The sequence below is a fragment of the Anabas testudineus genome, chromosome 22, assembly GCF_900324465.2.
Source record: "Anabas testudineus chromosome 22, fAnaTes1.2, whole genome shotgun sequence".
NCBI classification, from domain to species: domain Eukaryota; kingdom Metazoa; phylum Chordata; class Actinopteri; order Anabantiformes; family Anabantidae; genus Anabas; species Anabas testudineus.
The window spans coordinates 10,730,257-10,756,625 of record NC_046630.1 but is presented as its reverse complement, the minus strand read 5'-3'; the positions used below and the strand labels follow the sequence as shown (position 1 = coordinate 10,756,625).

Below are 26,369 nucleotides of genomic sequence, written 5' to 3'. Positions count from 1 at the left end.
ACCCCGGCTGGGGACAGCACTACTGCTAACAGCACATTAATCACAATAGTGACTGCACTCAGAAGGAAAAGGACTCAAAACTCAATGATAAAATGCCACTGAGCTGATACCAGCTTTTTTTTTTTTAACCAGACTTAAATCACAATTCAACATTACGCTCTGTTTTGCATTTGTCATATCACATGTTTTGTAGAGGCTTCCTCTACAAACAGAATTAGTGTGCTTTTAGCTGCCTCTGTCTCCTGTGTAAGTGGTTCAATAGGCAGCGTCTGCTACTTCTTCTCTGGAGCTCCTAACAACCTAAAAGAGTGACTGTCACCCAAGCCAAACCAGCGCCCCTACATCACATCTGACATACAGCCCATTCAGTCCCAGGGAAAAGTTGCAGCTCAGGGGCAGAGACGAGGAACTTCACATCCTCCTGTTTTCAGAAGGCATTTAACCCTCTGCCACAAGTTTTTGCATAACAAAGAAGTTATCATCTCAGCAACAGGTTGAGATTTAAGTCTGTGCTTTTGCTGACTGCGTTGTGCTGCTGTGAGTGTTCAAGTCATTCCACTGTTTAACTCAGGACCTTTGCTCATTGAACAACCTTTTACAGTGGATTCAAAACACTGAAACAGGCATTTAGTGAAACTACTGCCACCCTTTAATGCTACTTTCTATTATATATCCTTAGTCGTTTGCATTTGCCACTTGTATTTTTCTCTATCTGGATTAATATAAGTACTTATTTTCTTTCTCTCCCTTTTTCTAAATTGTTTATCCACTTTATCTGTCAGTCATTCCTCCTCTTTAGGTTCCTATACAGCAGTATTACATAACACACTGCAACCACTGCTGATCATAATACTGCAGAGTTGCATAGTACAACTACAGCTTCTACCTGCGGGAACGGCTTCTAGTAGGAGACATGCTATCTGCAGCTTGGACAAACTTTGGGGACAGGGATGCACTCTTTACAGCACACGATTGCACTGTGCCAGGATGTGTGTTCTCTATTTGTTGTTCTCACATTCATGCTCTCCATTGGGAGGGGGTGTATTCTGACAGCTTTATGGAATTGCAAAAAGCTTTTTTTGGGGGGGGGGGGTTGGGCGGGGCTGCAGCAATGGCTGTGAATGTGGACCTGGCTTAGTTTGGCTCTAGACTGACTGGAAGCTTTTTTGTTTAGTGGTGGTGCATCATATTTCATACCATTCACTCTTGTGCAGCTGCAGGTCTCTCCCTCTTCCCTTCTCCCACTCCCCCACTCTCTTTGATAGTTCACCTGCTGGATGTGGTGAACTGATGGAAAATGTTTTCTTATGTGTTGCAAGTGGGAACTTAGTGCTGCCTTACTATGTTATAGGCATTAAAAAAGGCTGTTACAGTAATGTGAGTGGCCAAACCTACCTGCTCAATAGTACTTAATCAGAGCAGTCACAGTCACTTTTCAACCATACTGTAGCTATCTAGGATGATCTGCTTATCCTTAGGAGAAACTGACTAAGCATAAAATTGAGATATTTTTGTTCTATGTTATTTATATATGTTCTTCTTGTAAATTCATGTGAGTTTTGGTGTGAAAATATGACAGCAAACTGATGGTGATGAGTATGTGAATTACTGCCTCGCAGCTAAATGTCAAACAGATGGAAATTTCCTCTGGATCTGTGCATTCATTTGAGGAAGCACGAAGTGTGCCTTGAAGCATTTACTTTGTATGTGTACACAACCTTAGAGAACGGTGTTGACATATGTATTTGTGCTTGTTTTCATTGCTCCACACACACAGGGTGTAGCCATATTTTACACACAAAGCCATATTTTAACTTTTATTTCTTCTTGTCATCGAGTTGACCTGTCTGCTGATGTTTCACGGGCATGCATGCTTTAGTCCCAGGCTGCATCTGATGCCTTGAGTGGAAATGAAACATCTCTCTCTGTGCTGTGAAAATGAATCAGATGAGGATAACGACAGGCTCCCAGGTTGGATCAGTGCAAATATACAGTAGCTGCTGCAGGACATGTCACTCACATCCTCACTATTGACTGTATCATTGTGAGTAGAGAAAACTGGACAAATTATTAAAAAATGAAAGACTGTACAACAAGTTTACAGTGTTAAAATGTCAATTTTATGTCATATAGTTTTGTGTTTAGCACATTTACGTAGTAGAATATTTGGCAGATGTATAATTTATTATAGTTTTACTATACCTGTATTCAGGGCTAGTTTAATTCTGTCTGAGGGTCCCTCTTAGTTTCTTAATGCCAGGTTTGGACTATACAGTAGTCTTTGTGTCATAATGTTCCAGATGCAGCACTGGTTGTCATCTACTGTGATATACTAGCATTGTTCCAAAGAAAAAGTCACACACAAAAAATATAATAATCTAAAATGTCAACTGACATTATGCTTCTCCTTTTCTCTTCTTCACACCCTTTCTTTTTGTCTATCACATGTAGCCTGTCCCCTTCTCTCTAACATGCTCTTACTACTTTGAATAAGGCCTCTTACTATTTATGTGCCCACACAAACACCAGCTCTGGTTTGTCCTGATATGAAAAAGATGCTTCATACACTGCCCGTCCCAAACAAAATTCACACACTCTCATATTTATTTGGACTGCCATTAGCTTTGATTACAGCACACATTCACTGTGGCATCGTTTTGATAAGCTTCTGCAATGTCACAACATTTATTCCCATCCAGAGTGGCATTCATTTTTCCCCAAGATCTTTATGTCCTATTGATAATGGGAGAGTTGAGCCGCTGGACAAAATCTTCTCCCGCACATCCCAAAGATTCTCAATGGGGTTAAAGTCTGGACTCTGTGGAGGCCAATCCATGTCATGCTCTCTGAACCACTTTTTCACAATTTGAGCCCGATGAATCCTGGTATTGTCATCTTGGAATATGTCCATGCCATCAGAGAAGAAAAAATCCACTGATGGAATAACCTGGTCATTCAGTATATTCAGGTAGTCACCTGAACTCATTCTTTAGACACATGACGTTGCTGAACCTAGACCTGACCAACTGCAGCAACCCCAGATCATAGCACTGCCCCCACAGGCTTGTACTGTAGTCACTAGGCATGATGGGTGCATCACTTCCCTGCCTCTCTTTTTACCCAGATGCACTAATCACTAATACCACTACTCACTGCATCAGTTAAGGTTAAATAACTTGTTGCCAGCTGAATAATATTCATCCATTTATAATTATCCACTTGGAGGCTCTTACCTAGTTGCTTAGGTAAATCCAGTTGGTGACTTTGTTTTTGGACAGGCAGTGTATTTCAACTACTATTACTGAATGTTATGCCTGCAGCAAATGAGCCATGTTGTGTCAGCACTGCTGTGGGAATGTAGCTGTAATTGTAAAGCCCCACATGGTACCTTATGTGTGGGATGCCAAAGAATATTGTGTACATTGCTCTGCCTATACAAAATCCAAATGTGGGCTGGATACCAACACAGAAACCGCAGAGCACAGAAAAACTGTACATTTATTATCTCCTGTCTTATTAGATGTGTGTAATAGAGTATAATAATAAAAATAAGGAGTTTTTTGATACTGAGAAAACGTGAAAATATTTCATATTGCAACACTGTGGGTGTCATATTTTTATTTTGTGTTCAAATTGTCAGCATCAAGGTTCAGATGATATGTTTGCTGAATCTTGGACTGCAAGGCTTTTAAAATCAAGAGGTCCTGTTGTGTCCAGCCCATTCTTGCTTTAACTGGTGTGTAGCACAATCCTCTTATTGTTGGGAGCAGAGACAGTATTAGCTACAGGATCTACAGTGCTGAGTCTACAGCAGCTTTGTGCAACAGGCCACTCTAGTGCTGCACTTTCTATGGTCATCTATTGAAAGGTTGTGTAGTCCTCTGTCTTCCTCCTTTGGCAATGAAATATTGGAGCCTCCTCTGCAGTTTTGGAAAATTTCTGACCCACTTCCTTTTCTCCATTATAGCTTGTGGCAGGGGCCACTGTCTCTTGCACTCTACTGGAAAAAAGTTTAATTTCTTACCTAAGTGATAAAATATTCACAACATGCATACATGTAGAATTTTGCTACGCTTTTGTTTTTAACCGGTATGCAACATGTGTTTCCCCCTCTTTATGTACAGATACTGCTTCATAGTAACAATGGGCTACCTGATCTTGTGTCAGATCACACGAGTCTACGTGTTTGACTATGGAATGTACTCTGCAGATTTTACAGGGTAAGTTAAACTAGCACTACACACATCTTAATTAAATGTTTTGCAGTCTTCATTAAAAGCTGAAGATCTCCTTAGGTCTTATATTAGATTAATCAATTAATTAGATAAATGATGCTAAAAAGAGAAGTCATGAGTAAGAGCCGGGGGGATATTGTGTATGACTCAGCTGGTTTGAGCTAAACAGAAACTTGTCCAGCAGCTCAGCTGTGTCTGCAGAAGGACATTGGTAAGGACTATGGTTCCTTGTGGTTGGTTCTCTCTCCTCCAGACTGTCTGACAATTCGAGCAGACAGCTTGGTCTCCCAGCAGGGTGGAGGTGGGTAGTTGCTAAGCAACCTAATGCAAACCCATATTGCTTGTGCGAGGGCAGAAATTTCACTCTTTCAACTACCTTGTCTGCTTTTCCTGTCTTTATTGAAAATGTCAAATTCACATGCTTTTCAAAATGTCAGTATAAGCCGTGTAGTCAGATGTGCTTTATTCTACAAGACCAGTTAATCTTTATATATATATATATATATTAATTAATTTTTTTTTTTTTTTTCAAAAAGCAGTTTTATTACAAGATCAGTACATCTTTACAAATTGCTTTATTCTTGAATCTGCACCCTAACTTTGTTACCACTAGCAGCATTAGCCAAGAGCTTTTAGTTCCTGAAACAAATGATTTGGAGAGCTGAGTAGCACAGAACTGGACTGGAGCCTGCAGACTAAAGAAGAAGAAGAGAAACAGTAGTCACAGCAAGTTAAAAATAAAGGCCTGCAGTTATCCTGGAGAGGCCTTACAGTGCCATTGTAAATATACTACTGCAACTGACACTGTTAGTATTAGTGAATAAATAGACATCAAAGGCCTTAAGTTCCATGACGTGTCCAAACCAGTATGCCCTTACAGTAATGAATGCTGGTTGAATAAATGTTGGTTACTAGTTTAACAAGCAAAGTATTTCTAATAAGAATGGCTTTGAAATTCACACCATTAACTAGGATCTTTCTGTTTAATGCTCTTCATTAGGCCCATGATGGTCATAACACAGAAGATTACCAGCATGGTGTTTGAAATACACGACGGTAAGACATGTGTCATAGTGCCTCTTACGGTGTATCTACTGTGTGTGTATGTCCTGTATGAAATGGTGGCAGACACAACAGAAGTGAAAAGGATGGTTCAGTAGTCTAAAACGAGATCACATGGCTACGTTTCCGAGCCAGTAGTCAATTCTAAAAACTGACTAGTGAACCAGAAAGAGAACATAAACACCATTATGTAATGAACCTATGACAAGTATGGACTCTCTCCCTTCCTCTCTCTTTGTGTAACGGTTATGGTTAACTATAAATGCAAGCTGAACTGAAACTATACATGTGCTGATGAGCAAGACATAGATAGACATAGATATCATACTGGGGTTAAAATAATTAAGTGTGATAAACTATCAGAGGTGTGGAGAGGTTTGAGATATGATGAGCAGCACTCACAGCTGTTCAGTTCCTACTTAGAGTCCACGAGTGTAGTCTACACTGAGTGAGCACACTCAGCAGATAACAGGTCATATATTGATGTGTCGATAGGTGAATGCATGTGTAAGAAGTGTAGAGGAGGAGCCCTTTAAATTCTCTTCACGCAACTGTGACTCAAATGAGAAACTTAGACAGTAATCCCCCGCCTCAGATAACTGTCACTCTCTAGTACCTGCATGCTGTTTATATTTATGTGCGCGCACACACACACACACACACTACAAACAGGAAAATTACCTCAGAGATGCTGCTCATATTCCAACTCGCTGGAATGGAGACAGAACTATTAAAGGCAGTGTGATATCCTTTTATGCTGACATCAGGGCTCTAATTGTAACCAACATAGCCTTGCACAATGAGCTTTACACTCAACGTTACATGTACCTTGTGATGCCAGAGCTGGCAATGAGTCTTCTAATGAGCTGCATCATCGCAGGTCTTTAGAAACAAAAAGCAGTCTGATTAAATCAAATCAGATACTAATACTGTGACTGATTTGGATCAAAGAACTTTTTGCTTATAAAGGATATAATGTTTGAATAATAGTCAACGCTTTACCTGTCCCCCACACACTCACTATCTTCTGCTAACTGCGACCTTTGACGCTGTGATCTGTGTATTCTGTATAACCCTGTGTTAGCACTGAATCAGGGCGCGTGATAGACCATGATTTCCACATATACGTGTACATACGTGTCTCTCTTTTGTTTTGTCTGTAGGTTTGACCAAGCGAGAAAGTCAGCTGACTCCCAGCCAGAAATACCTAGCTATCAGGTATGTGACTCAGGTATGTTTTTAATGCTTCAGATGATGGGAACGGATGCATTTTGTTTTAGCAAATGTCTTTCTTTCATAAGATATCATCATACAACCTTTCAGTCACTTGGTGTGGTCAAACATTTGTTGGGAGCTTCATGGATTAATTTATGGTATAAAAAGACAAAATTCAGTATAAAACAGAAAAAATCACACCTTTGTTTCATAGATTTTGCTGAGCCAGTCAGCCACTGACTCACAGATGGCTGCTGGCAAGGTGAGGAATTAGGAGTTGAAACAAGAGATCCTGTTTAGGCAGAAACATTACTGCTTCACCCAGCAGATACAATTTAGCAGGGAGAGAAACATGAAGTCAGATTCAATTAAAGCACTCAAGCTCCCTCCACATGTCTTGTACTGTCTTTGCAAGTGGTAATTCATCTGTTATGCACTATATTTCAAATTGATGTCTCCAAAAATAAGGACTTGGACTTCTGTCCTTGGGCACGATATGTGTGTAGTGACAAAAAAATGAAAAAAATAAACAAAAACAAAACAACATTAAACCATCGAAAGCATTTTATTTCATGTATCTGCTCTTGTTTCTCCCTGTGGCCCTCAAGACGGATGCCCAGCTTGCTGGAGTACCTGAGCTACAACTGTAACTTCATGGGCATCTTGGCAGGGCCCACCTGCTCTTATAATGACTACACGGCCTTCATCGAAGGGACGTGTTATCAGCCACGCCACCAGGAGAATGCAAACGGCAAGGAGAATGGGAAGCACCAGCAGATAGAACCCTCACCCAAGGTGCGACATATTAACTAAATTTCAAAACAAGCAGAATTTAGTCCCATTTAATTTGTGAAAAAATAAACTACATGAATACATCATGAGTAATTATGATTTATTAACTGAGACTGGAGCCCGTATTTCAAACTGCTTTATGTAGTAAGTAGTAGTAAGAGTAATTCTAATGCATTTGGTTCCATTTCGAGAGACAGAAGCTGAGACATTATTTAGAATTTAATGACCCAAATGTCTAAACCTTAAGGTTATTTTTATATTCCTACTGCATAATGCATTAATCATTTAATTACACTCCACCATTTGAATGTGTGTTTATCTGATGATGAGAAAAATGAACAGAGTGAAACACAGCTATAAATATAAAACATGCTCAAGGACTTAACCTTGAGTCAACTGGAAAGCATTTTTGAAGTACAAGTGGCATGTTTTTAAAGATAATAGTCTAATGTGGCTGAACAGGACTACTTCTTTGTATCTCATTCTCTCCTCGCACCTCCCCCCAGAATGCCGTCATCTCCAAGCTGTGTACATGTGCCATCTCGCTGGCCATCTACCTGTCGCTGTGCAGAGTGCTTCCAGTGGAGTACACCACAAACGATGACTTTGTCAACTCCACGCCCCTCCATCTGCAGGTTGTCTACCTGTACCTTTCCATGCTGGCACTGAGACCAAAGTACTACTTTGTCTGGACACTTGGTAAGTTTGTCTGGACTTTATAACGTGAGTCTGTACACACACTCACAGGCAAACAATGAATAACTGAAAGTTCACCTCCTATATGCATCTCTATATGTAAAGGGGTTCATTTATGCTGGGCCAACATGCAGTAAAAGTGGAGAGCAAACCTCTAGTAGGAGATCACATCATCAAATGTAGACTGGGTATCAAAAGACCCTGAAAGCATGACGCAACACACACACAGTGAATATGGAGGTGAAGTATTTAATGTAATGTTAAAACTAATGAGTGACTTTGAGTGATTCTGCAATTGCTCCTTTAAGCGTTATGAACTTACTGAGCTCACTGGGAGAATTTAGGTATTTTTAAAGTAGTCAGTCTTAAAAAAAGTTCCAACTCAGCAACAATGCATTTTGTGTATAAGAGCGCCATCTAGTGCTCAATTAAAAAAAACTGCAGCTCTTCATTCTTAACTACACATACACAGAATAAAGTGTTCAAATAATGTGAAGCTGCTATTGTACTAAGAAACATTTGTACCTTTCTCCTGCAGCTGATGCTATCAACAATGCTGCAGGATTTGGCTTCAGTGGATACAACAAAGATGGCTCGCCACAATGGGACCTGATATCAAATGTCAGGATTCTGGGCATTGAGGTTAGGATCTTCTTATGGGAATTAGAATGACGTGCACCTTTTCGGCTAGAGCCTAAAAGTATCTTGTTTTCGGTCTAATTTCAGTTGGCCACAAGTTTCAAGATGTTTATAGACAACTGGAATATTCAGACCGCTCTTTGGCTCAAAAGGTAAAAACTTTTTTTGTTTCTCATAGGTAAAATTTTAATGAGTGACTAATATTGTAACCCATAATGTGACTCTGATGACAGCTATCCTTTTGTCTAAAATTTGAAATGGTGTCTGGAATGAAACCTGTGTTTTGTTTCTTCTTGAATTATTTTCACCAAACACTGGCTGTGTTCCATGTCTCTCCTCCTCCCCAGGGTGTGCTATGAGCGCTGTCCCATCAACCCCACAGCTGCCACCTTCTTGTTGTCAGCCATGTGGCATGGGGTGTACCCTGGCTACTACCTGACCTTCCTCACTGGCACCACCATGACAATGGCTGCACGTGCAGTGAGTGTTCTTTACAGCACATATTTTTTTTACCTTTTCTTACCAGATTGAGCCTAAAATATATAAAATCAGAATTCTCAAGTGGTTTATTTGCTGTTATTCTGCATTTTGCATAATTTGCGCAAATGCATTTATCTTATTGTGCAGCTTATGATTAACATTGTGGGTGCATCCTACAGTTATTCTAGACATGTTGCTATAAAAATGTATTTGATTCCTGCTGCCCGGATTTACCACAGCCACTTAGCAAAACTCAGCAGGATCTCTTTATTGAAACTAAAGGGATAATGATAGGGGACTATAATATTTATACCTCAGTTTAAGTGTGAGGCTATTACCACTAATCTGTGGTTAGCCAGGCCACTTCACCGTGGTGTCATAAAGAAAGAATCAAAAGGCTATTTATTTAAAGATACTGGAGTGATGGTACTGGAAGGAGCTTTTAGATTATATACTTGGTAAGGGAAATGCCAGGACAGTAGATCTGTTATGCTAGGGGAGCTCTTGCAGGGACTTTCTTCTTCTTTATGTGTTGGAGAGACAGAGAGACCACCGACCCATAAAACTAGGGGCCACTGCTACACAGACAATAGCAGTAATACAGTACCTGAAGAGTTATACGATGGAAAGGAGGAGAGTAAAAAAGAGAGGAGACCAGAAAGAACAGGAACAGCGTCAGTAGAATGAGTAGAGTACCATTTTTAGTTATCCTCAGCAACTTACAGGATATTTTTTTCTTCCCTTTCAGATAAGACACAACATCAGACCGTACTTTTTGGTCTCTGACTCGTACAAGCTCATCTATGATGTCATCACGTGGATAGGGACTCAGATTGCCATCAGCTACACAGTGGTGCCATTTGTCCTGCTTGCTGTGGGTCCCTCACTAAAATTCTACACGTAAGTGTGTTTAATTGAGATTTTTTTTTTGTTGCTATTACACACAATATGCGATATCGCTTTGAGTTGTATTGCTGACGGCCCATTAAACAAAACATTAGAGTACAAGAGAGAACTATATAGCTGCTGTTTTTTTGTGAAGTAATTAGTCAGGGGAGTGGTGAACTCCATTGTAGTGTAAAGTAGCTGTAATATCTATCTTGTATGTGTAGTTGCTGCTCAGAGTGTAGAAATTAACATTATTTCATTAGACTAAACCCTCTTGTTATGCTGTAACAGTTAACAAGATAGCTTAATGAGCAAAGGATGGGGGAGATTAATGAGGAGCAAGTGAAACGAGCAGCTTTAACACTGTTCAGCTGCTATGATGAAATAAAGACAATGAAGAATAACCAGCAGTATAGTACAGCGTGAGGGCTGCTGTTAAATCAGCATGTGACTGGCAAACAGGTGGTATGAACCAACTAATTAAGGGAGTTGGGATGTCAGAGAAGGAGTGGATGCAACTGTACAACCTTCGTCACGTTATCTGTAGGTATTATTCAGGTAAACAGTAGACATAACCTATCAGTCTGGTTTGGTAAATGTCTTTCCATTGATTAGTCTGACACAGAGCTGTCTCGTTCCTGATTCAGCAAAAAAGTATTTTCATTAATTTATATATAAATATGCTGCATTTTATAGGTTTGTTCCTCCACTTTCCTCAGTGACACTACTAACATGCAGATGTTCAGCAGGAACCAGAAAATGTTCTCTATCTTCGTTGCGCATGTTAGCATACTAATATTTGATAATTAGAAAGTACAGCTGGGTCTGAAATGAAATAGAAAACATTTTCTAAGAATTTGGGCACAAGTATTGCGTAGTATCGAAATCTGTCCAACAGTTGCTGAGACGTATCACTGGAAAAAATAAAAACATCATCCTCATGGTGGTGCTGGTGGAAAAAGAATCACCAAAGTCTTCATAGATGTGTGCACCATGAATGTCTACACAAACTCTAATGACAATCCACTTCACTAGTATGACCAAAAACGTGACTTACAATTCTTCTATGCTGTATTATTTTTCATTCAATGTTGTGTAAAACAAGTTATTCTAACACAGTTTAACTTTGCCATCTCTCTGTAGGTCTTGGTATTTCTGCTTACACATCGTGTGTCTGCTGGTGGTCCTGGCACTGCCTGTCAAATCAAGACGTCGGCAGGAAGGCCTACATGACAACCAGACAGAGCACAACAGCACAGACAACAACTGCAACCAGAAAGACAAAGCCACATGAGGCAGAGGGGGGCGACAGACAGTCCTTTCAGCAGCAGAAACACTGATCTGAACTAGAACCCACTGAGAGCTGGAGCGTGGAGAATCTGTTTACCTGACAAAGAACCAAATATGGGACGCTCTTGAGAATCCTAACAGACAGAAAACACAATATCCTGCGAAAACCTCAGTAGCAAGGATGACAGCACTCACACTCACATGGAGAAGTGAGCAGGATAAAACAATAGACACAGTGTAAACTAATGAGTGATAGCAGTTACATTACATTAGTTGAAATTAAGACTTCCAAGCTGCCTTAAACCCTCTATGTACCAAGTTTGGATGGCATGCAGCAAGAACCCAAATGCAGTTACAACATAGTGGTGTCCGGTCATACAAGCAGAGCAGGAGTTCAGTATGTGGAGGGTTTTTGTCATTATCTGGATACAAGCCTCTGTTAGGCAGAAATGGAAAATCTGTTCACGTAAAAGAAGTATAACCTTTATCATCAGCTGCCAATTTCAAAAAGGCCTTAGGATCCTCAAAACATTGTTTGATTTGTATGTCTTTTTAAAAAAATCTTTATTCAAGAAGAATTCACATCGTATGTGTTTTATATTTAGATGTTTGTGAAAAACACTATTTGGTTGAATTTTTTTTTTTGTCAGCGATGAGTCCCACGATGGAAATCAGATTTTGTCCGTCTCCAGCAGTGGAAAGTCTAAAAGAGGCACTCAATATTTACTAAATGGATTTCTATTTGTTTTTATATTTTTCATATCTGTCGCTCTTTGGACAAACATGACGCATCAGATAAATGTTTGTTCCAGAGGGAGTTTATTTACCCTGTCATCATTTAGAATACTTTTTTTTTTAGAATTTAAAATTTGGGGTTCATGGGTATAATTTTTTTTAACATTTTGATATTTTTCATTTTCAACAGATTTCCTCTGTGTTCAAATGTCTTGCCTTTGTAATACAAGCATCCAAAAGCATTTAATCAATGCAAGTCCAGGTTAGTTAATTGTCTGAAATCCTACAAATGCAAAGAAATGTAATCAGATTATGTTCAGTGAATATGTATTTCATTGTCAAAAGGTTTTGTAGCCATAATTATTACAAGCCAGCTGAATGTACAAGAAGTTTCTATATTGTTGCACTTTCTATAAAAGCAAACATTATATTCAGACTACAAATTATATAAGTGTACAATTTGCGTTTGTCTGTGAGGAAATCTGTTATTTATGTATGTGACATAATAATATTGTACAAAATTCCCAGAAATAGACCAGCTGTTGTGGTAAATGGTCTTATTTCAAATTGTATGCTCTTATGTTAGATTAGAGGATGTTTCAGGGTGCATTTACTGTAAGATGTTAGAGACACTGTTTCCTTGTGTTGTTTTGGTCCATTCAAATCATCCAGTTTAGTCTTTAAAACGTGCAGCGGTTCACAGCCACTCCTGTGATAAATTGCTGTATCAAAAGTTGTTTTTAGTGATTTAGTGAAGGAAGGAAATATGGTGCAGGGAAGGCAACCTACAGTAAAAGGCACCTTGCTCTGGTTTAAACGGTCAAGACACACGTCATGTTAAGTATCTGTTAGAGCAGGAAATAGTCTGGGGATTTTAAGCCTGCAATATCACATTGTTAGTTGTGCATTCTTTTCGGAAAAGGTGTCAGTAATTTAAGTTGTTTGGTGCATTTGTGTTATGTAAAATAATAACAAAGCAGCAGACTTTTAACATTGCATTTTCCTGCCATAACTGTGTGTGTACCAGTATTCATGTGATCCATACATGTTAGCGTGATCTCAAGTAAACTCTATTTGTAGCCTAGGCCCTACGTAGGTGACTATGGCCTGCCCTGAAAGGGAAGGGATGCCATTCTACAAACATAGTGATTATTGCACTGCATGGCCACCCAAACCAGCAGATCAATGCAAACTGCTTCATATGTCCAAAGTGCCAAATCACGAATGGCGCATTTTTGTGTTTTGCGTGTATGTGGACATGTGTGCCTGCGCGTGTGTTTGTGTACGTTTGTGTGCGCCTGTGCAACATAATGGTTATTTTTGTGTGAGAAGGAAACTTTATTGAAAGATTTGTATAACAGTACATTAAAATTCAGATTTATGTGGCAAAATAAAGAGAAATTATTTTTAAACACTACAATGAAATATGCTTTGTCCTGTAATCAAAATGAAACTTGGTGAAATAATGGCTCCAATCCAAAAAATCCATCTATCCATTATCCTAGATGCTTTTCTTCTCAAGGGTCGCTGACACTGTCAGGATATAGACGCAACCATTCACATCATAATACTATACTGTAATACTCCATTGAGAGTAAAAGACCTGCATTTTATTTTTTACTTAAGGAAAACTACAGTTTTGAACTTAAAGTAGAAGTATCAACACAGCAATTAAAAATATAGACTATAAAATGGTCTATTACATGTAAAAGCAGTGGTGGAAGTGCTGTGCTTAAATGAAATACTTATACCTGAGTTATGCAATTTTGAATCTTTTTACTCCAATTCAAGGAGACGATTATACTTTTTACTCAACTGTTTTTATTTGATACCTCAAGTGGAAACCTCAGTAATATATAAATGAATCAATCAATAAAGCAAAAGTGGAGTTTCCAACTACTCAGGCGAAGTGTAGGTACAGTATGTATGACTATTACAGTAAAAGTAATTTTTCCTGTCTTACTGGTATTTGCAGTTGGAACATCTTTCATAATAAAACTGGCTCCGTCAGGTATCAGGTGTCTTCATGTCTTCATCAGCAGAATAAAAAGAGATGGAGGAGCTCCTGCTGCTCCTGCTGCCCCTGCTCTGCCACATGTTGACGCCGCTGTAAGCAGGTTAGCCGGAGGTGGAGCTCCACTGTACTGGAGCAGCCTGAGAGCAGGTTAACGCTGCTCTGTAAAAACAATATGACATAAACAGCCGGGATTTTTCACCCTGTTCCCCTCCCGGGAATTAAACTACACGCGACTACAGAGCAGCTCAACCCTGGTAAGAAGACTTCTACGCGTTGCACTGTACTTTCCTTTCGTGTTAGCTTTGGTAAAACTAGTTTCGGGACCTGTTGCAGAGTTAGCCCCTCTGAGCTAGCATTAGCCTGTTAGCCGTTGGTAGCTCGGCTATAGCTGTGTTTGATGTTGCTTCCTAAACACGGGAAGTCAGTGTGTGTGTTGACAACACGGTAAAAACGTGATTTAGAGACAAGAAAAGCCAAAATATTTTAAACTGTTAACGTTAAACTTTTCGTCGACTAGTCATATTTGAAGCCATGTGTCTGTCATCCAGATGTTTACTGTCTGGACAACGCACACCGGCTGTAAGTACTGTATGTACCATATTCGTCATTCTTTAAATGTCGTTTTAGTTTCCAGATTAGGTAGAAAACATGCGGCCCACTGTATGTTTGTCACCACTTGACCACTGACCCCATGTCCTGGCAGCCTGCTTGTCATCTTAAGTTTCTGCTGCTATTTCCAGTGGCAGATTCTCTCTGTTACCAATTTACAAAGTAAACCCTGTCTAACTGGGGACACACAACACAATTATGTGTTATTTAAGTTCCCAGGCAACACAGTAAAAAGCTTTTGGGAACAGATCCTGGCATGTGACAGGGAATTGAATCCTCAGCAGTTTTTACACCCACATGACAAGCCATGAAGAGCTGACTGGTTAAATTTAGAGATCCGAGAGAGCCTGAATACTGGAGCATATCAGACCTGAAAGTAGATCAAGTTGATTCTGTGTATTGTTGTAATATGTCATAGTTATTTGAAACAAGATACAATCTGGGACTTTGGATGTTGTAATATACATGGCTTAACATTTAGTTTTTTCTATATTACTTTGATGTGACACAAAAAGAGAAATATTTGTTTTTTTAAGCCATAGATGATCTCTTCAAATGTCTTGTTTTGGTCAACCAACCAACAGATTTCTTGCCTTTACTTGTTCTGGTATAAACGGTCCTATTATTTTAACGTGTAAACATTTATGATTTTGTCAGTAATTCTCTTACTATAGTAAATAGCAGTGGGTATTCAAGTTTTAATAACACTTTGTCTTTAATTTAAGATGAGTGCAGTCATTTAAACACTACACACACAACACACTGTCAATGTAGAAATAATATATCACCAATAGCGCCCATTAATATTATCCAAATGTGTTTATTACACTGCTCATGAACTGAATCAGCACAGATTAGCACAACATTTTAGTCATCCAGATCATCCTTTTGTTTCAATGAATGCAGAAACAGAGTCCATATAATAAATGGAAATCTGGTCGTGCGTGTCTATTGTCTAGGGATGAGATGGGCGTAGACCAGCCCCCTCATCTAATATTCAGCCTTGAGTGAAGGGGGGATGCTGAGCGTAAGCCTGGCAGTGCTTGTTGATACTGTGTGTGTGTATGAGCAAGCGATAAACATTGGTGTTGATTAGCCAAATATAAGTTTCACCTACACCAAGGTAAGGTGTTCTTCTCTTAACCTTTTTAAGTGTTATCTAGATAACCATGTCTCACCTGCTTTTGTAATGTGTTTTAAAGGCTTCCTCTGTTTTTATTTGGATTGATTCTGTCTGTGTGTTGTGTTACAAGGATGTGGATGAGGTCCCATCTGACCATTGCTCAACAGAGAGCAAGAGAGCTTAGTGTTTACTGATTGGTTCTTGTGTGGTGTTATCATCCACCCATTGTGTTGAGAGACAAGGAGCTGAGGAGGGTGTGTCAGAGTCTCCTGTTGCCTTCACTCTAAACAAAGGATATTTTTTTCAGCTACATATGGCACCGTCTGATATGGGAGAACAGTTCTACAGACTAAAGTGACAGTGTACAGCTTTAGAGGAAAAAGTGGATATGTAGATATTAATTGATTGTCGGCTTTGAATTGACTTTGTTTTAGGCCTTTGTACTGACAACTCAACAAGCATGTGACCTTTAAGCCTGAGCTGCTTGTCTAGAGGATTATGGTGGAATATTTAGCAGTATGTTTAGTAATCTTCATGTGAATCCCATTGCTTGGGCAATTTGCAAGCAATAAATGCAGCTGATTAATTCCATGTTACTGTGGCAGGATGTGAGTCTGACCATGATGGAAGAGCTCAACTTGATGAATCATTAATGAGTTTTTCATCTATGACTAAATCCACAACCATTTTTTGAAGGGCTTCCTCTACTTGGGTGGTGTAATACATTAAATGGTTGGGCTGTTTTGACATGTTATGTCATATTTCTTGATATTGTCTGAATATCTTCTCTGAAAGACACTGGAAAATCCTTATTTTATTGTTCTTTGAAAACATTTCAAGTGCACTTCAAGAATATTAAAATAATAAAGTAAATATGATCCTACTTGCTGGGGTAAAATGGGTTAAAATGAATCAGTAAATACAGGAACAGGTTTGTCTGTCTGGTTTTAAAATAAATCTTTAAAATGGTGGAGCCTAATTATAGATAATCTCACCAAAGTGGGCTGTCTGCATTGATTTGTCAGATGCAGACAATTACCTAACTGCATCTTACTGCTATTTTCCCCTCAATGCAGAGCAGTTTAAATGAAATAGCGTGCAACTGTGCACTTATTGTACTTCAAGGCAGTTAATGGACTAGACATTTCTTGTTTTGTGTACACAATTCCCACAAAGTCCAATTTAAGCCAGTAGCCAGAGTAGAGAAGAGTACAATTGAGGTTGGTCTGGATGTAATTGGAGCACACAGTTGAGTGCATCAGTTATGCAAATCCTCATTACTACAAAGTAAAGAACTTTAGAAGCTATTGTTTTTCTTCAGTGGTATTTGATGACTTGGTGCAGTTTCTTAAGTGGAGCATTGTGATTGCTCTGCCTTCATTATACCGAGCAGACAAATTTCAGTTCATGTTTTCTGCATGAGCAGGCAGACTGAACTAAGCTGAACTTGCCTTTAACGCCCCTGTTAACTTTTGCTAGATGAGCATGTATTCAGTGCTTTTTTCAGTCCTCTTTTAGCCATACCTATATATTCTTGTAGAAATAATGCCATGGAAACAGACCCAAATATACCTAAGGCCTGCGCTAAAGTTCAAGGATTTATGATAAGTGTTTGTGTGTGTGTATTTGTGCCTGTACAGGAAAATTACACTCTTTGATGATGCCTTTACTTTTTATATTAAAACATAAATACAAAAATGCATGGGAATACTGCAAACAGAAATATACAAAAAACATAGAGTTAAATTAAAGTGATGGTGACTTTTTTTCTTCTGATTTTCCATGTTACTTTAATTCGATGAAAAAAATAATAATTTACCCTTTTTAAATACTTTACTATCTACTAATTATGGTGCTTCTATGTTTCTAGTCAGGGTAACGTCTTCCTTAAGAATAAGATCTAGCTTCTCTCTTTTTTTTTTTCTTTCTTATGGGTGAGTTTGTGCGTGTGAGTTGGGTTTGGACAGTACTTGTTTATTCCACAACATCACTTCAAAGACACACCACACCCTCTTCCTGGCCACGATTTTAACTTCTCTGTTTGTCTCTTAGAAGCGTCATATATTTAACTGTGCAGGGCAAATAGATGTAGTTGCTGTCGTTTGCTTTCTGTGAATGCGGATCTGCTTTCTTCTCTCTCTACAGTGGTGTTCAGGTGTCAGCCATGGATACCACCACCTCCCTGAAGATGACCTCTCTGGCCGTCCAGAGTCTGTTCAGCTACGTGGAGGAGGAGAACCTGGCTGCCATGAAAGCACATTTGGACAAGTTCAGAGATGTAGACAGCAGGAGTGATGTAAGTGAACTATGTTACAACAATCCTCCTGTTGGCTAATGTTGTTCATTTTAGGGAAGAGTATGCAGCAACAGTATCCAAACAGTCTCTTTAGGATGATGTACCATGACAGTTGTTTTGTGGGAGGAGGAGTACTAGATCTGCTGTGAAGCTGGAACTAATCATATGTCTTAAATTAGTACCAAACATAGTATGTGGTGTCTTAAGGTTAATAATTGACTGTTATGAAGTATTTACTTCATTTACTCTGTACATGTCTGTTTTGATATCTTTAAAGTTGACAAGTAAAAAAAACATAAAAACATATTTAAATCCTTGTGATTCAAAAACATAAAAACTTTCAAGGCTTTAAGTGTTTTTTAGGCACTGTATGTACTCATAGAAGAAAGAAAACCTAATATTGATCTAATGTACGCTGAACAGAGCAAAAAGAGGATGTATGGCCTGCCAAGACCAGTAAAAGCTAATTCAAATCATGCATTTATCTGTGGCTAAAAATAGTCCTCAACAAATTATTTTTTTAGTAATGTTTGCTCAAAATTACAGTTGTTAGCTGTTTTAGAAATTTACCCAGACATTTTGGAAAATAACACAAGGCCAGAAAAAAACAGGGCAAAGAGGACAAACTACCACATTGTTGGTTTTGGTTGGCACAGTAAGTAAAATTTGAACAGCTCCAGCCTTTTTCTTTAAATATTTACTTCCAAGTGTCATGTGAAACCTGTAATACCACCACTTGCAAAATGAGTAATATATCAGATTGTTTTTAGAATCACAAGTAGTCTTCTATTTTTTTTCTGATCCAGCTGTGGCATCTTAGTCACAGTTTCAGTTCCTTCTCTCTCCTCGTTTCAGAATGGACAGACTCCCCTCATGGTGGCGGCAGAGCAGGGGAATCTGGACATAGTACAAGAGCTCATTAGGAGAGGAGCCAATGTTAACTTGGATGATGTTGTAAGCACACACACACACACACAGATAACATCTCAAAGTGCCTAATATGAAAACAACTACAGGTGATGTTGTGGTAATATTAAGAGCATATTGGAGTTGAGGCAAGGTGAAAAAGGATGTGGTCATTTTAACTACCTCATCCACTTGACAAAGAAGACTTGGCTGATCTAGTAGCCTTGATGTTCCATCATGCTGAACTCACCACACTCTGACTTAGTCCGCAGCTATTATGAACCATAATGATAACCTATTACACACTTTTACCTTCGCTCTAAATGACAGGATCCACTCACCAGCCAACACCCTGTGTCTTCAGAAGCCAGCCACACACGCACACACTCACGCATGCATACATCCTCCTATTTAAGTACATGCGTGCTTGCTCACACACCTCGCATTACCATCCCACGTATATGTAACCAGTTATTACACATGGAACCCTCAAACTTGTGCTCACTCTCGCGCTAACGCAAAAGAAGACAGGACAAACATTACTTACTCTTGTCTCTTCGTACTCTACTCTTTGACACTCCTGTCTGTCCATGCGACACTGTGTTCCCATGAGCACCTGGTATGATCAGCTGGTAGGTGATTTGTGTGCTTTTACCATTCCTGGGCCATCTCACCTACAATTCGGACATATATTTGTTAAAGTGGATTTTGAGTCTGATGGGAGTTTGCACGGTAAGAGGTTGTCTGTGTGCACAGGATTGTTGGACGGCGTTGATCTCAGCTGCTAAGGAGGGCCACATCGAGGTGGTGAGGGAGCTTTTGGAGAACAATGCAAACCTGGAACATCGAGACATGGTGAGATTACATGACCTGCATCAAGCAATATAACAAGAAAAGTGATTTATTTTTAACGTTAAGTAACTATAATTTTTATTTTATATATATATATATTATATATATTTATTATATATCTTTATTTTTTTAATCATGACGTTAACCCTGATTTTCAGTTTCATATGCTGTAATGAAACTTAATTCTGATGCATAATTGTCTAAAATTCATGTAAAAGAAAAGAAAACTGTGACATAGGTGCGGCAAGACTGACGAATAGTATACTTCTGTGCAAAAATTTTATAAGAAAGTGATGTTCTACAGTAGCTGAACAACATAAAACAACCAGGTGCTGTCAGCCTTCTTGGTATACTTATACATTCAAAACATTAAACAGAAAACTTGGAGATTGATTAACAATCTGCTCAAACCTGTACTGTAAATAAATCTTAATATGTATCCTTCATTCAATGCCAATATTAATGTCTTGATTTTATGTACATTAATGGTATCTATTATATTATGTGTAATGACTGCAGTGCTGGATAAAGTGGATGGTCCATTAGCCTAAAAATTGACATAAAATGAAATTATCTCCTGTGCAGTGGCTCTTCTTCAGCCGAAATCTCATTTACTGAGCTCTGGTTGTCTCTTCATGGGGCATACAGTATGATTTTGTTAGGGGATTCATACCCGACGGAAGCAGACAGTTGTCTGCCAAATTACTGTAGCAACTGTCCTATATATTCATGACGACACCATTGGCATTGTGCAGATGGTATACACATATTTATTACCTGGGGCTAAGTTTGGTAAGAAAGTCCCAGCTTGAGAGGCAATTAGCATTTCTAGTAGCCAGAAACATAAAGAAGGTTTCTTTATTGACACACACACACACACACACACACACACACACACACACACACACATGTTTTGTTTTGTTGTATGATGTTTAATCACATTTTATGTGACATGTAGATTTTATTTAAAATTTTTGACCTCTGTGACATTATGGTAGTGGCTGGACATCAGCTGACTCATTGCTGTGTGGGACAGCCTGGGACAGATCACAGGCAGTCATCACAGTGGGATTATAATAAACCACACTGTGTGATACTCTTCACACACTGGAAAGTATGTCACATCAGCTGTAAATAGCACATTTTCCTACCACAAAATCTGCCAAGATGTGACCTTTTTCTAAAGAATTGTATTGAATACTTTTGTTACCCATGCCCCACATTACAATAAAGTGATGCCTACAAGTATTACTTTATATACACTATATGGAGCGCTTCACTTTATTTCATGAATAAGGTTTTCCTCTTGTTTCATATTCTCATGCATTTCACATTAAACTCCATTCTGCGTATATTTTCTACTTAGGGAGGTTGGACTGCTCTCATGTGGGCAGCCTACAAAGGCCGTACAGATGTGGCCCGGCTACTCTTGGAAAAAGGAGCTAACCCCAACATCACTGGTCAGGTACTGAATGGACACACTGTATTTCCTCCTAATTACTCAAATAATATGTATGTAATTTATTGAACAAGCTGAATCTACCCTCATAAAATAAAATGAGGAAATTAAAAAATGTCTTAACCTGATTTGCTTCACTTTGATTGTTCCATTTAAATTTAATGAAGCGTTTCATCTTAGTTGTAACCGTCAATAAGCACAGGTCAAGGTAACTGAAATGTTAACATAACCACAAGCCTGTTCTTTACCTGCCTACTGCGATGCCTAACCCATCATCTGCTGTTTCAGTCATGTTAAGACTTGACAACATTGGCCTGGCAGTGATCATTACTTACTGTCAGCAAGATTTTACTTTTCTCCTCTTCCCCAACAGTATAGCGTCTACCCCATCATCTGGGCTGCAGGTCGAGGCCATGCTGAGATTGTTCATCTGTTGCTGCAGCATGGAGCCAAAGTCAACTGCTCAGACAAGGTACTGACAAATATTCATCATTTACTCCTTTTTAAACAATCAGAACATGTAGTTAATTGTTAAAACTTAAGAGATCCAGGTGCTGCCACCCACATATAGCTTTCAAAGCCCAATTACGATAGGGCCTTATTCTTTATTTATTATCCTTCTGTCATTTACAAAATCCTGTGTTGTTGACTCAATTATCACTTTGCCATTTATGTCTCATGCACTCTATCATGTGCTCTTGTTTTCCTCACAGTATGGTACCACTCCTTTGATCTGGGCAGCCAGGAAGGGACACTATGACAGCGTGATGCACCTTCTGGCAAACGGCGCTGATGCGGACCAGGAAGGAGCGGTAAGTCTTCCTGTGAATGGTTGTTTACCCTCTGGTCATTGTAATTTTTGTTTTCACGTATATCCGTCATAGTAAGATCATAGACATTGGTTAGAGGGATACAGTATCTTTTTGAATCACGCACACATTATTCATTATTAGGTTTAATCACAGAGTATCTACAAATTAAATTAATGATGTATTAAATTATATTTTTATAATTAAATTTTAATTATATTTTAATTACAGCCTTTAAAGTTAACATTTAGAATTTTTTTGTTTAAGTGCCAGTACCTTTATTAACTTTTAATCATCAACATTTATATCATTGAGCATTTCTCATGAACACCAGCCAAATGTCTTTTACAGTCAAGTAGAGTGAAACATCTTAGCTAAGATGTTTTGGTTACAATGACCCTCATGTGCAAATCATTTGGCTTCTCTGTGTATTTTCAGAACTCAATGACTGCTCTGATTGTAGCGGTGAAAGGTGGCTACACAGAAGTTGTCAAAGAGCTGCTGAAGAGGAACCCAAATGTCAACATGACAGATAAGGATGGCAACACAGCCCTGGCCATTGCTGCCAAGGAAGGACACACAGAGATTGTACAGGACCTGCTGGACGCCGGCACTTATGTCAATATCCCAGACAGGGTGCGACCTCATCACTGCAGCATTACCAGCCTGCTGTGTAAAATCAGCAGGATGTTGGAAAATGATCACCCTGAAATACAATGTGAATTAAGTTAAATTCTTTTCTTTCTTTGTTTTACCTTTCTGTCCCTATTTCTCTATCTCTCTTAGAGTGGGGAAACAGTGCTGATTGGAGCAGTGAGAGGAGGGCATGTGGAGATAGTCCGGGCTCTGCTGAACAAATATGCTGATATTGACATCAGGGGTCAGGTAGTTGCTTCTCTACCACTATCTTTGCAGGCCTTCTTGTGTTCTCTGTCTGAAAATGTGCGACTTAATACTGTTTTTTTTTTTTTTACTTTTTTGGTAAAAATTACTTTAATCCATGGGTAAGCATTGCTTAAACATATTAATTGCAGTATAAACACTGTACTACAGATTATGCATATGACCTCACACCTCATTGTAAGTTATGGCAACTGTCCAAACAAGTATATCTATACCATTAACAGTATACTTGTGAATATGCTTTCTTGTTTTCCTTTTCCTAAGATTAACAAGCTGTAATTTGCCTTGTCATTTTTATAATAGGATGGAAAGACTGCCCTCTACTGGGCAGTTGAGAAAGGCAACGCTACCATGGTGAGAGATATCCTGCAGTGTAATCCTGACACAGAGAGCTGTACCAAGGTAGGTCACACTAAGTAAAAAGTACTTGTTTTTTTAATGCAATGCTTATTGTCGTTTCTGTAGTATAATCTATCTCTCTTTATTTCTTTTGATTCCTCATATACTGTGTTGTGATGAATATGATGATCATTTTGATGATGTTATTCATTTTTACTGTAATTGTAGGAGGGAGAGACACCACTTATCAAAGCTACAAAAATGAGGAACATAGAGATAGTGGAGCTGCTGCTGGATAAAGGAGCCAAGGTGTCTGCAATTGACAAGGTACTGTGTAAAACACGTTACTCATGCTTAAACAAAAAAAAAAGGTTACCTAGGGGTTTTTTAATTGGCAGCTGATGGACAGTGTTTCATTTTTTTGTTTTTCTTCACACAGAAAGGCGACACCCCCCTCCACATTGCCATTCGAGGGCGAAGCCGAAAATTGGCCGAGCTGCTGCTGAGGAACCCTAAAGATGGCCGCCTACTGTACCGACCCAACAAAGCTGGAGAGACACCGTACAACATTGACTGTACACACCAGAAAAGCATCCTCACACAGATTTTTGGAGCCAGTATGACACTTATCTCTATTCTGTGTCATTTGGAAACAATGCTTTGTTGCCTTGATGTGGTTGTTACTCATTTGCATTCTGGCTTATTTATCGACACCACTACCCCTAACTTTTACCTCTAACATTTCTTACTTCCTTTTTCCCTCTCAGAGCATCTCTCCCCCACTGAGTCAGATGGAGACATGTTGGGTTATGACCTGTATAGCAGTGCTTTAGCAGATATCCTGAGCGAGCCCACCATGCAGCCGCCTATCTGTGTTGGCCTGTACGCACAGTGGGGTAGTGGCAAATCTTTCCTTCTTAAAAAACTGGAGGGTAGGTAATCCTGCAACATCGGAAATTATGTTTCTGTGAAATTCTCTGTTTGGACAGTGCCTGGGTTTCTTCTTTAATTGTCCTGATTCCCTATGTCCCTTCCTCTTTTTACCCATCAGATGAGATGAAGACATTTGCCGGCCAGCAGATAGAGCCATTGTTCCAGTTTTCATGGCTGGTAGTCTTCCTCACATTGCTGCTTTGTGGCTCATTGGCTGTGGTTCTGGGCTTTACTGTTGATCCAAAGTTGGCAATTGCTGTCTCCCTTAGCCTCCTTGCCCTCCTCTACATCTTTTTCGGTTAGTGCACAAATGGACAATAAATGCATTACTGATGTGAGAAATGCAGACATTGTGTGTCAACCAAAGGTTGAGCGGTCTCTTTACAGGTGTTTAATTACATTGGCAAGAATATTTTATTTTTATTAAGTATAAATTAGCCCTAAAATATTGTCAGATCTTGATCGTAGCAAGAATTATGAAAAAGATAGACAGAGCTGCAGCTACTTCAAGCAGTTCTTTTAGATCATTGGTGCTGAAGGTGGAATTACCAAATGGATTAAATAGGTATGTTAACACATATTTTATACATAGCTGTAATATTTTATTATCATACTGAATACCAAACAATTTTGACCATATATATCTTATATAGTTCTCTCATCCCTATCTTAGCACCTTTATGTTCAAAAGAAAATGTTTCATAGCTAATACAATAGTAAACTGTTAAACTGTTTCCATTTACCTATATAAAGCCTCTACTGATGCTTTTAAAAGACTTTGTTCACTAGAGAGTGCTATTACACAATCACTATTAACTTTGATGTGTAAAAGCAGAACATAACCAAAATAAATATAAAATGACATTGTTTTAATTTGTGACCTCCTGTCTCCAGTTTTGGTGTACTTTGGAAGCCGCCGTGAGAGGGAAAGCTGGAACTGGGCGTGGGTCATCAGCACCCGCCTGGCCCGCCAAGTTGGTTATCTGGAACTGCTGCTCAAGCTGATGTTTGTCAACCCTCCTGAACTTCCTGAGCAGACCACGCGAGCACTGCCTGTCAGGTGATAGTGACAGATGTGCACAGGCAAAGAAATGAACTCACTGAAATCTCTACTACTTTTCTGGAATAATGCAATATTTCTTTGTCCAAGACAAACTATGTAAACATTTGTTAATGATTGCACTGTCACACAACATTCACTATGAAGTATTAAGCTCATTAGGAGGTTGCTGTGTTTCTGAGACATGTAATCAGTCTCATGTCTCTCTCACACGTCACACAGGTTCTTGTTTACGGATTATAATCGTCTGTCCAGTGTTGGAGGCGAAACCTCTATGGCTGAGATGATTGCCACACTCTCAGATGCCTGTGAGAGGGAGTTTGGCTTCATGGCGACAAGGCTCTTCAGGGTTTTCAAGAATGATGAGATCCAAGGTGACGTCACCGTCTTTGGCTTTGTCAGATGTGTAATAATTTGTAACTATTGCCAGTACTTCAAACTAACCATTTACCTAAGGTTTTTGGCATGGTGAGGTCTGCGAAACTAGATCCTTTCTCAGATAGCATGAAAATATAAAATCTTTGTAGAAAATAAAAGAACAGCTGTTTTTCTGACATTCTGCACTGGTATTCCTCACATACCCAGGTAAAAAGTGGAGGAAAACATGTTGTGTTCCCTCCTTCGTCCTGTTTGCCTTGACAGTTGGATGCTTGATTACCGGTGTTGCACTGTTGGCCATTTTTAAGGTGGGTTAAATCAATGAAACTAAGTACCCTGTGATCAAACAGCTTGCATTTTAACATTGAAATCATATTTTTTGCTTTCATTTCCCAGGTGGACCCTGAGAATTTAACTGTAAATGCAGTCCTGATAGCTATGGCCAGTGTGGTGGGCCTGGCCTTATTGCTCAACTGTAGGACCTGGTGGCAAGTGGCTGACTCTGTCCTCAACTCCCAGAGGAAACGCTTGCACAGTGCTGCCAACAACTTGCACAAACTCAAGAGTGAAGGATTTATGAAGGTAGACTAATGCACTTTAGTCATAGCTTCTAATCAAGGATGGATGAAAATGCTTTGACATCCTGTTGACAA

General features: G+C 39.1%; 2 protein-coding genes across 3 annotated transcripts in view; both read left to right on the top strand.

The window, feature by feature from the left end:
* mboat2a (membrane bound O-acyltransferase domain containing 2a) overlaps positions 1–13,439 on the top strand; it is a 32,088-nt gene extending 18,649 nt beyond the window's left edge. The window contains exons 4-13 of the mRNA XM_026339771.1: positions 4,125–4,220; positions 5,236–5,291; positions 6,461–6,515; positions 7,121–7,307; positions 7,811–8,003; positions 8,539–8,642; positions 8,727–8,791; positions 8,987–9,119; positions 9,868–10,019; positions 11,151–13,439. Of these exons, the coding sequence (XP_026195556.1) occupies positions 4,125–4,220; positions 5,236–5,291; positions 6,461–6,515; positions 7,121–7,307; positions 7,811–8,003; positions 8,539–8,642; positions 8,727–8,791; positions 8,987–9,119; positions 9,868–10,019; positions 11,151–11,301 (1,192 nt within the window). The 3' untranslated portion in view covers positions 11,302–13,439. The remainder of the gene's footprint in view (positions 1–4,124; positions 4,221–5,235; positions 5,292–6,460; positions 6,516–7,120; positions 7,308–7,810; positions 8,004–8,538; positions 8,643–8,726; positions 8,792–8,986; positions 9,120–9,867; positions 10,020–11,150) is intronic.
* Positions 13,440–14,092: 653 nt separating this feature from the next.
* kidins220a (kinase D-interacting substrate 220a) overlaps positions 14,093–26,369 on the top strand; it is a 39,132-nt gene continuing 26,855 nt past the window's right edge. The window contains exons 1-18 of one of the 2 annotated variants that reach the window (XM_026339308.1): positions 14,093–14,303; positions 17,927–18,077; positions 18,933–19,031; positions 19,740–19,838; positions 21,202–21,300; positions 21,668–21,766; positions 22,008–22,106; positions 22,542–22,739; positions 22,890–22,988; positions 23,310–23,408; positions 23,574–23,672; positions 23,785–23,962; positions 24,113–24,277; positions 24,397–24,576; positions 25,173–25,338; positions 25,561–25,712; positions 25,924–26,024; positions 26,113–26,298. In XM_026339308.1, the coding sequence (XP_026195093.1) occupies positions 17,946–18,077; positions 18,933–19,031; positions 19,740–19,838; positions 21,202–21,300; positions 21,668–21,766; positions 22,008–22,106; positions 22,542–22,739; positions 22,890–22,988; positions 23,310–23,408; positions 23,574–23,672; positions 23,785–23,962; positions 24,113–24,277; positions 24,397–24,576; positions 25,173–25,338; positions 25,561–25,712; positions 25,924–26,024; positions 26,113–26,298 (2,250 nt within the window). In that variant the 5' untranslated portion in view covers positions 14,093–14,303; positions 17,927–17,945. Of the gene's footprint in view, positions 14,304–17,926; positions 18,078–18,932; positions 19,032–19,739; positions 19,839–21,201; positions 21,301–21,667; positions 21,767–22,007; positions 22,107–22,541; positions 22,740–22,889; positions 22,989–23,309; positions 23,409–23,573; positions 23,673–23,784; positions 23,963–24,112; positions 24,278–24,396; positions 24,577–25,172; positions 25,339–25,560; positions 25,713–25,923; positions 26,025–26,112; positions 26,299–26,369 lie in introns of those variants that run through there. The other variant, XM_026339309.1, reaches the window with a different exon arrangement.